The sequence below is a fragment of the Platalea leucorodia genome (genome assembly GCF_965183815.1).
Source record: "Platalea leucorodia genome assembly, chromosome: 15".
Lineage (NCBI taxonomy): Eukaryota > Metazoa > Chordata > Aves > Pelecaniformes > Threskiornithidae > Platalea > Platalea leucorodia.
In genome coordinates this window covers 5,301,563-5,312,145 of record NC_138837.1, presented here as the reverse complement: position 1 = coordinate 5,312,145, position 10,583 = coordinate 5,301,563, and the positions used below count along the sequence as shown (strand labels likewise).

The 10,583-nt window shown below is 64.1% G+C and overlaps 2 protein-coding genes across 7 annotated transcripts in view; one reads left to right on the top strand and one right to left on the bottom strand.

Annotated features, from left to right (window-relative positions):
• Positions 1-1,290: 1,290 nt before the first annotated feature.
• On the top strand, positions 1,291-7,248 carry BARHL1 (BarH like homeobox 1; the record flags this gene model as incomplete). Its single annotated transcript, XM_082327166.1, is given in 4 exon segments — positions 1,291-1,741; positions 5,132-5,354; positions 6,953-7,118; positions 7,120-7,248. Coding segments are annotated over 4 exon segments (969 nt in total).
• Positions 7,249-9,818: 2,570 nt separating this feature from the next.
• DDX31 (DEAD-box helicase 31) overlaps positions 9,819-10,583 on the bottom strand; it is a gene marked incomplete at its 3' end in the record, with an annotated part of 53,832 nt that continues 53,067 nt past the window's right edge. For 4 of the 6 annotated variants that reach the window (XR_014229855.1, XR_014229856.1, XR_014229857.1 and 1 more), the window contains one exon: positions 9,820-10,119. Of the gene's footprint in view, positions 10,120-10,583 lie in introns of all 6 variants that reach the window. The other 2 variants (XR_014229854.1, XR_014229859.1) reach the window with 2 other exon arrangements.

Genomic DNA, 10,583 nt, shown 5'->3' with positions numbered 1-10,583 from the left:
TGCCCGGTCCCCGCCGCTCGGGCAGCGCTGGGAGGCGGCCGCCCGGTGGCCCCGCGGCCGCTTGTGCTAAAGGACCTCTCTGCTCGTTGGCGACCGATTTCCAGGAGATTCAACGAAATTCGCCGCTTCGAGGCTCACCTCGGGCTCAGAGCAGCCGCCTCCGCGCTGGGGCTTTGGGGAGGGCTTCGGTGCTTTTCCTTTTCCTTTTCTCTCTCTTTTTTTTTCTTTTTTTTTTTTTTTTAATTTTAACACCCAGCAAAACTTTCCCTGCTTGGGAGGGACCGGCAGCTCGGCTAATTGCGGGGGGAGGCGAGCCGAAAGCAGCAACCCTTCGGCACCCCCCCGGCTAATCACCCCGTTACGAGCCCCATCAGCGGGATAATGACGGCAAAAGAGGGCGGGAACCGCCCGGAAAGCGCGGGGCTGCGGGCGGCAATTAATTCCCGTTAATCAGGCTGCAAGGTGTCGCCGCCGGGGAGTGACATCCCCCAAAACGCCTCGCGGCCAATGGGCGCGTTCACACGGGGGGGGTTGGGTGCTGGGGTCCCCGAGCCGGAGTGACACAAGTTCATTTTTCCCCCCCATTTTCCCCCCTCCCCCCCCCCGCGGGGAGGGCGCGGCGCTCCCGCCGCTGTCCGAGGTGCTGAAGGCGCCGCCGGATCCGGAGTGACTCCGGTTCCCCCCCCGCCGCCGCTGTCCGAGGTGCTGGCGGGGAAGGGGGGCTGCCGCGGCGGCCCGACGGCTGGCCACCCCCTCCGCCCTCCCCTCGCCCTTCCCCATTGATTTCTGGATCATTAAGTGGTTAAGGCGCTGCGAAGCCTCACTATCGATCGCTGCCTCCCCACCTCCGGCTGGGAGCCCCCGGGCTGCCCCCCAGCCCCGCGCCGCCGCCGCTCCGGGCAAGGGTGGGGTGGCCGGGCAAGGGGCCGGGACCCCGGGTGAGGCTGGGGTCCGTCCCCCCCCCGCCCCCCCACCCCCTCTTCGCGGCCAAAGTTTGACTCTGCCTCCCTCTCCCCCCCTCTTCTGTCTGTCTGTCTGTGAGTGCAGCTGGGCGCGATGCTGAAGACGGAGCAGCCCTGGATCTAACGCCCGGCGCCTCGGAGAGCCTTGCAGCGATTGTTGCCCGGATCCCAGTCTGAACTTTGCTCTTTTATTTTTTTTCTTTTTACCTTTTTTCCCTCCCTTTTTTTTCTTTTTCTCCCCCCCTTATTGTTAATTATCATTATCAAACCGCTTCCGCCGCGCCCTCCCCGCCAATGCCCGTGTGAGCGCCGGCACCTCGCGGGGGCCATGGAGGGCTCCACCGGCTTCGGGATCGACTCCATCCTCTCCCACCGAGCCGGCAGCCCGGCCGTGCCCAAGGGGGACCCGCTGGTGGGCGACGGCCGGTCCCCGCTGGAGCTGAGCCCCCGCTCGGAGGGCAGCAGCGGGTGCCCCTCGCCCCGCTCGCCGGGCCGGGAGTGCCTGGAGGCGGCGGTGCCGCGGCCGGGCCTGGATGCCCACCTCCAGCCGGGGCAGGTCTCGGCTCCCTCCCAGTCCCGGACCGTCACCTCCTCCTTCCTCATCAGAGACATCCTGGCCGACTGCAAGCCCCTGGCCGCCTGCGCTCCTTACTCCAGCACCAATGGACCTCACGGCGGGCAGGAGCCGGCGGGCAGGATCCCCACCAAGCCCGGCGAGGACTTTAGGGAGAAAATGGAAAAAAACACCAGCAGCTCTTCCTCGGACTCGGAGTACAAAGGTAAGCGCCGCTCACCCCCTTGGACTTTGCAGGGCGGCCTGGACCCGAAGCCTCCGGCGGCCCCGGAGCAGCCCGGTGCCCGGCAGCTCGCTGCCGAGCCGGCTCCGGCGGGCCCCGGTGATCGGGGGGTCGTGGCACCGGTCGCCCCCGAAATGAGCGCGGGATCGGCACCAACTTGGGAAAACTTGGGGGGCTTCGGGGCTCGGTGGGGCTGGGCCCGGTGGAAGGGGCTGGGGCGACCGGTGCTTCGCCAAGGGCGCCCGGGGGATGCTCCGGGCTGGTTTCCGCGGCGAAGATCCGGCTGTTTCGTTCCTACCCGCGGGGAAAGGGGAGAGGAGAACCGGGGGCGGATTTCTGCCTGGGGAAAAAAAAAAAAAAAAGAAAAGAAAACAATAATAAAATAATGAGGGATTTGCCGGTATTTCCCCTGCTCCGGTGAGAAACGAACAAGAAAGTCGGCGGGGTTTGATTCGATTTGTATTATTTCTATTATTATTTTGGAGATGGTTTAAAAACGAGCACGGCAGAGAGGGAGCCCCGGGCCGCATCCCCGGCGCCGGCGGGGAGTGGGGCTGGATGCGGCGGCTGCCGGCCCCGGGCCGGGGGCTTCGGCCTCCCGGGCCCCTCGCAGCCCCTTCCCGGCCTCCCCCTGCGGCGCCCGGGGCGGGGGGAGACGCGGGAACAGCACGGGGAGGGGGGTTGGGGTCGGTCCTCCCCCCCGGAGCAGTTCATCCCGGGTACCTTCGCCCATCCCGCCCCCATCACCCCTGCAAAAACTTTCACCCGGGTCAACTGTTTGCCGGGTGTTTGCGAGGGGAAGGCGGGGGTACCCAGCTGCGGGGAGAGAAAGGGGAGGCGATGGCTCCTGATGGATTTGGGGGGCTGGTAGGAAAGTGGGGGGACGGGCCGAGCCCCTGCCCGGCTGCAAATGCGCCCTCGGCCCGCCCGGAGCCGCCGCGCTGAGACCCGGTTCATGGAGGAAAAAAATATTCACCCAAAAGAGCCTCTAAAAGATGCCCCCCATCCCCGGGCATCGCGGGGGGATTTTCGCTCTGAACGAAGGCCGGAGCCCGGGGCGGGGGCCGGGGCTGGCAGGGACCCGGCGGGGAGGCTGGCATCGGCCCCCCCGTTCTGCAGGGCCGGGGTGGAAAACAGCCGCGATTCCCACCTTGGCGTTTTGTTTTCGCCTCCAACATCCCCCACCCCGAATTCCTTCAGTTCTTCTCCCCGTCCTCCAAATCTCCGAGAGGCGAAAGCAGCGAGGGAGGGGGGAAGGACGGCGGGTTCCCCGCGGCCCCGAAGGCGGCCGAGCCCGGGCGGGGGGGGCCGGTTCCCGGGGGGGGGCCGCTGCCCCGGCCGCGCTCGGCTCCTCGCCTGCCCCTGCGGCGCGCAGCCACGGCCAGAGCACAGCCGCCGCTTAAATGGGGGGAAAAACCGCCCTTAAATCGGGGGAAAAAACCTCCCTTAAATCGGGGGGGAAAAAACCTCCCTTAAATCGGGGGGGAAAAAACCTCCCTTAATTCGGGGGGAAGCCACCGCTTAAATCGGGGGAAAAACACCGCTTAAATGGGGGAAAACCGCAACTTAAATGTAGAGAAAACGCAGCTGAAATGGGGGGAGAACGCACTTTAAATGGGGGAAAAACACAGCTTAAATGGGAGAAAACACAGGCTAAATGGGAGAAAAACATAGCTTAAATGGGGGAAAACACAACCTAAATGCGGGAAAAACACAGCTTAAATGGGGAGGCAACCACAGCTTAAACGAGGGTAAAAGCACGGCGTAGAGGAGGGTAAAAGCACGGCTTCTGGGGGCAGCGGGTGAGGGCCCCCGCTCCCGAGGCGGTGCTGGTTTGCGGCGCTGCGAGCAGCCTTCCCGCGGGCAAACCGCCCCGATTTACCCGCAAAGGGGCTGCGGGGCCGGGCCCGACCCGCCGCGGCGGCCGCAGGATTTAGCCCATGCCAAAATGCCAAAAAAACCGTAATATATATTTTTATATATATATTTTTTTAGTATAAGGGGGGATATATATATATTTTTTTAATATAAGGGGAAGCCGCCGCCGAGCAGGAACTTTCTGGGAGCCGAGGATGCGGCGGGGGCCGGGGGGATTTGCCTTCCCCGGGGTGCGGGAGGCCGGGCCCGGCTTCCCCCCGCCGAAAAACTCCGCCCAAACTTTCGGGCCTTTCCCGGGAGGGAGCGGGGCCGGGCCCCCCCGCCCTGCCCGGCCAGCACCGGCCCCTTCCCCGGCGGTGCCGGGGCCGCCGCTCTCCCCGGGAGCCGGAGCCGGGTCTCCGTGGTCGAGGCCGGTCCCCGGCTCGGGCTCTGCCTGCTCGGCCAGAGCCGGCGGTTCTGGTTGAAGGGTTGCGCTCCCCGGTGGCTCAATTAACCGGATTATTGTCTTCCTACAGAGAGAAATCAGCTCCGTTCGGCTGCAGCCCCGTCCCTGCTAACCCCCGCCACCGGCAAATTTAACATAAACCCCCGTAACAAAAAAAAAACAACCAAACGCCGCCGATTTGTATAAACCGGGCCTTCTTGCTACCTAATCTCCTCCAGGAGGGTGGAGAAGGCGAACACAAACGCGGATTTCTTTCCCCCCCCCCCTTTTTTTTTTTTCCCTTGCTGGAAAATTTTCCCGTCACCCGTAACGTTTCGCGGCGTAAATCTCCGCGCGGCTCCGCCGGTGCGCAGGTACCGGCCGCGGTAGCGGACGGCCGCGGCCCCGCTCGCTCCGCACTGCCGAGGCTCAGCGACGGCGGGCGCGGCCGGCGGAGCCCCTTCCCCGCGATTTCGTTGTGCGCCCCGGGAGGGGAGCTTTGCTCCGTGCCCCGGCAGCATCCCCGGGAGGCCGGAGCCTTCTCCGCCGAGGGGGAGAAACAGAACCACCCCGGCGACTTTCCCCTCCACAAATGTGGGCTCAGGGTTTTTATTTTGGGTTGGTTTTGTTTTGCGTTTAAAAAAAGGAAAAGAAAAAAAAAAAAAGAGAGAAAAGAAGGAAAAAAATATCTAAGCATGGAGAAAGCTGTTGGGTTTGGGGGAACAAGCCCAGAGCAGGCTCCTGCCCCGTGAGAAATGCGGGTGAGGGAGATGCGGGGGCTTCTCTGGGCAGGGGCGCGGCGGGGCCGGGCTCCCCGCAGCGCAGCCCCGCGCTCCGGCCCCGCTCCCGGGCCCTGGGGACGGGGAAAGGCCGGGCCCGGCCGGGGGCCCCGTGAGTCCCCCGTCGGCAGCCGGGGTTAAAATTCGCGGGGCTGCAGAGCAAATGCGCCGTGAGCCCGGTGCGGTGCCCGAGCCCCTCTCCTCCGGCTCAGGGCTGCAGTGGGTTATTTTGAGGGTATTTGCCTTCCCTTCCTGCCCTGACCTGGCCTCTTTTCCTCCCTCTCGGCCCAGTGAAAGAAGAAGGGGACCGAGAGATCTCCAGCTCCCGGGACAGCCCCCCGGTGCGGCTGAAAAAGCCGCGCAAAGCCCGCACCGCCTTCACCGACCATCAGCTGGCCCAGCTGGAGCGCAGCTTCGAGAGGCAAAAGTACCTGAGCGTGCAGGACAGGATGGAGCTGGCCGCCTCCCTCAACCTCACCGACACGCAGGTGAAAACGTGGTACCAGAACAGAAGGTAAAAACTGCACCGTTCCCTCCTGCCCGCAGCGCCGGGGTCCCATCCCGCCCCTCTCCCCGGCCCCGCACCCCCAAACCGGGCAGGGCTTTTGCACCTCCCAGCCACGCCGTCCCTGCTGGCACCTGGAAAGGTGGGGTTCCCCCCACGCCCCCCTGCCTGTGCCCCGGGGCCTTTCACCCCAAAGTAGGGGGAGAAAAGCGATGCCGAGGCAGGGCAGGTTTGGGGCGGGGGGGGGGGGGCAATCCGTGCCCCCAGCCCCAGAGAGCCGGGGAGACAGGACCGGGCTTCCAGCTGAACACAACAGCATAACACATCGGCCCATTAATAATAGATACCAATTACTGCTTTGGGCATCAATAATTAACACCCCTTACAGTAATGACACAATTATTATTATGATGAATAATTTACTGGTGGAAATAGGTTTAGCGCTTCAGCGACAAATCTGTAACAGGGCTGGGGACAGGCGGCTGCGTGGGTTTACCGGACACCCCCGTGGGCGCCTCCCCAGCCCCGGCCGCCGCCGCCGCCGCCACGGCCACGGAGCGAGGGGCCCCCGGCTGCAGCCCCCACCCCGTCCCCTCGCCCCCACCCCGGGTTTTAACCCTCCTTCCCCCTCATTTCCATCGGCATCTGCAAAGAGCCGCGACTTTTCAACACGTCGGGGGGTTGGGGAGTTTAGTGGCGGCGGGGCTCCGCGCTCACCCCCCTCCCCAAATCCCTCCCGCAAGGACACGCCGGGCCCGGCCGGGGCCCCCGGCCCCGCTCCCGGCCAGCCCGGCCCGAGGTGGGCGAGATCCCGGGGCCGGGGCTTCTCCCTGAGATCCGGCACACACTCGTGTATGCGCACATACCTATATGCACGTATATATGCACAGATATAAAAATATACATACGTCCATACACACACATATATACGCCGCAAACGAATGCCCCGGGACGCTGCCCCACGCGTGTCCCCCCGCGGAGCCCCGCAGCCGCCCGAGGGGCCCGGCGCGGCCCCGGCAGCCCCGGCCCGGGGGGTCCCGGAGCCCCGGGCGCGGAGCGGGGCCGCGGCGGCCTCGGGCCGGAGCATCGCGGCGGCGGCAGCATCCCCGCCCGGCGGCGGCTGGAGGGGCCCCGTCTCACAGGCGAGATGCCGTACGCAGTTCCGAATTGGCAATCTGGAACTCACAGCCCAGGAAGGGACTGGAATGTTGGTCGCGATTTATATCGCGACGTTTTACACCCCAACATCGGACCCCAGCCGGGCTGTGCCTCCGGGGAGGCTCCGTGGGCGCTCACGCCGGGCTGCGGCGGCGGCGACACCAGGGAGATAAAGCCCCTCGCCCCGTTAATGGGGCCTACGTCCCCCCGCACCGGACCGGTCCCCATCCCACCCCATCCCATCCCGTCCCGTCCCGTCCCGTCCCGTCCCGTCCCGTCCCCGCCGTACAGGGGGACTGGCTCCGGGAGCCAGCGGCGGGGAGAAGGGATGCGCAAGGAGCAGAGCCCGGGGAAAGGGGATGTGCAAGGGGTAAAAAAAAAGAGCCCGGGAGCGGCTTTTGGAGCATCCCTCCCTCCTTGACCCCCTCTCTCCCCTTGTCCCCCCCCAGGACCAAGTGGAAAAGGCAGACGGCGGTGGGCCTGGAGCTGCTGGCCGAGGCTGGCAACTACTCGGCCCTGCAGAGGATGTTCCCCTCGCCCTACTTCTACCCGCAGAGTTTGGTCTCCAACCTGGACCCCGGCGCCGCTCTCTACCTGTACCGCGGACCCAGCGCCCCCCCCCCCCGCCCTACAGAGACCCTTGGTGCCCCGCATCCTCATCCACGGACTGCAGGGCGGCAGCGAGCCCCCGCCGCCCCTGCCCCCGCTGCCCGGCGTCCTGCCCCGGGCCGCGCAGCCCCGGTGAGCCCCGGCCGCCCGGGCAGCCCCCCGGCACCCCCTCCCCGGGCCGGGGGGTCGGAGGGGGCCACCCCAGCTCCGGGGCTGAGAGCAAGCGACAGACTCCCGCTCATCCCCAAATATATATATATAAATGAGACCTCCCCCCCCTTCCTTTTTTAAAATATATGTAAAGAATGCAAGAAGCAAGGGCGGGTTTGGCAGGACGGAGAGCGGCGGAGCTGCCCCCCGCCTGGGACGGCGCCGGGAGCACGGGCAGGGGCCGGTTGAGCCGGGGGGGGCTTTGCCTCTCCGCCCCCTCCCCAGGAACCGCCGGGGGGCCGAGCCACCCCTGCCGCGGCCGGCTCCGGGGAGCCCCCTCCCCGCCTTCCCCGGCTCCCCGCTGCCGGGGCACCGGCCCCGCCGCCGGGAAGGGCCGGGGGGACCCGGGCCGCTGCCCCCCGCCCGCCGCAGCGAGACTTTGGGACGTCCGTAACTAAAAAAAAAAAAAAAAACCACCACCACCACCACCAATAATAATAATAATAGTAAAAAAAAAACAAACACAAAAAGCGGCGAAATGTAAATACGGTGCGCAAAATGTATATGAATTATTTATTTGTGACCCCTGAGGGCGTATTTGTGTAAGTGGTTCTTGTCAGTCTGTATCCCGGGGCCGGCCCGGCCGGGGCGGGGGGGCTCGGGGCGCCGCTCCCGCTCCCCCCTTTTTTAAATGTGGAAATAAAACTTCTTTACAAACAAACGGCTCTCGCCTCCGCCGGCCCTTTCTTCCCCTCCTGCTTGTTTGCTCTGGCGGATCAGCCGCCGCCGGGGGAAAGGGAAAAGCAAAGAGGAGTTTTCCCACCCCCCATCGCAGGCGGCCGCAGGGGCTCGGTTCCCCCCCGCCCCGGGGCTCGGTTCCCCCCCAGGGCTCGTCCCCCCCCCACCCCGGGGCTCGGTTGCCCCCCGGGCCCGGCCCCAGTGCCGGCATGCGGGGCCGGGGGCGACGGGGAGAGGCGGGGGGGACCGGGGCGATGCTGGCCGGGGCGGTGATAACCGCGGCGCTGGTGAATTATTAACGCTAATCTTAAGTGTATAATTGCCTAAGTGCTTTAAATGATCGCTTTGGAAAATGGATTGTTTCCACCCTTTAAAAGTGTCGCTCATCTGGCTGCGGCCAGCGAGCCCGGCAGCTGGTCCCCGGGACAGCCGGGCAGCGGCTCGCCGTCTCGGGGAGCCGACAGATGGGCTGCGGGCTCAGCCCGCCCGGCCCCTCCGCCGCTCCCCCGGCCCCTCCGCAGCCGGCGGGGCCCCCCCGGCCCTTCCCCGGCACCCACCGCCCCGCCCCGGCCCCGCAGCATCCCCGGGGCCCGGCCCCAGCCCCGCGCCCCCGGCCCCAGCCCGGTGCCCCCGGCCCGGCCGGCCCCGGGGAGCTTTGCCCCGGCACCCCGGGCCCCGGCGGCCCCGCGGGGAGGGTTATTGTCGGCTCGGCCAAATGCACAGCCACGCCTGGAGCGGAGAGCCCCCGGCCTTTGTGGACGGGGCTGTTCCTTTGCATGTGAATGGGGGAGTTTGGTAAATCCCCGGGCCTCGGCTGGGGCGAGGAGGAGGAGGAAGGGGGGTCGCTCCCAGCTCGCGGTTAATGAAGTGGGAAAGGAGTCTTTCAGAGAGGCCTGCAAACAACCCCCCTCCCCGGGCAACAACCCCCCGTCCCAAATCCTACATGGATTGACTTAAACCCAGGGGATAAGTGCTTTAAATTAATCTCATTGAATAAGAATGAGGCCAAACAAAACTCTTTAAAATCATATTAAAAATCTATCAAAGGACAACTTGCAGTGGGTGTGCTTTTCATTTTGTGAGTGCAAAGGCAAGGAGCATACAGCAACCTTCCTCCCATTTACACAGCAGGAATGTGAATCAAAGACATTCTCTAATATTTAATTGTCCTTGTAGCCGTAGCAGATTCCTCCTCTTACATTAATGAAGTACAAGGCTTCGTTACACGTTTGTAATTGCAATATTTAAATTTGCCATTTCACATCTGGAAGAAGCTGGAAACTCCGCTGTAACAGCGGGTCTGAGCCAGCGCCGTAACGCGGTGACAGGGGCCGGTTGGCGTTAGGAGGACGGTAGGAGAGAGCGGAGCAGAGCCCCGAGGAAACCTCGGCTGCGGGAAGGGGAACGGCCGTGCCGGGTCTGGCGGGGAAGGAAAGAGAGCAGAGGGGACGCGAGGGCTGGAGCCGTCTCCTCCAGGGAGATCTCACGCAAGGCAAGCTTCAAAATCAATCAGTTGAGGGAAGACACCACGCGCTGTAGGCTCTCGTCAGAGAGCACCGCGCTCGCCACATGAGCAGCATCTTCTGCGGGAAGATCTCAGCAGCCTCCAAAGCTGCCGATGGCCCAGCCTCACCTCCAGCTTGTGTGCGGGGACTGAGACGGGAGCCCGCTGCCCGACAGCAGACCCCACACCAGCACCGGTCCTGCACCTACAGCAGCCCCAGACCGGCCTGGAAACCCATTTCCAGAGGCCGGTGCCAGGCAGGCACGATCCTGGCGCGTCCTCAGGGGTGGGACAGGCTGTGCTGGGTTGAAATTAGATGAAGCAGTAAAAATGGCACAGTTGAGAAGGAGCATCGGTCCCATTAAGGAAACCTTTGGAGTATTGCACCCGTTCTGCTCCACCGATTTCTCCTGGGGTACAGAGACTCCAACAAACAGGCTGCTGGAGGGTGGCTTCTGTCAGCTCCAGGCTCTGGATCCCAGACACAAACCAGTCAGTGCAGGGGGTTTGCCAGGACCAAACACAACCCTGGCTCTCAAGCCCCTTCTGGGCTTTTACGCAGCTTGAGGGCCATCTTCCTCCCCTCCCGACGCAGCTGTAACTGGGACCACCGCCCTGGGAACAAAGAATGAAAGCTGCTCCTCTGAACATGCCAACACACACAAATTCAATGAAATCAGCAGAATTGCTTCTAGCTGAGCTATTTTACGGTTTCGTCTGAACACCAAACAAAATTATACCAGAACGGAAAGCCCAGAACAATCGGTGCTTTCCCTGTCCTCTCCCCCGGCTGGCGGAGAAAATAAATTGTTGTGAAGAGGGAAGTTCTGTTGCTTTCTACCCTGCTCGGTTACAGGTGCTTCTCAGCGGTGGCTACCAGCGCGAAGGTGTCTTGGGTTTGACCCGGACACTGAAAGCGGGTGTTCAACCGTGGCCCTCGTGCCAAGGCGACCTCGCCTCTGCCTGTCCCGCAGCCTCGAGGTGTGAACTCACGATGTTCCAGCTGCAGAGGAGCGGAGGATGTGGGCTCCTATTGCTGGCAAAGGACACGGGGCCAGACGAGAGCGAAGAAAAGGCGC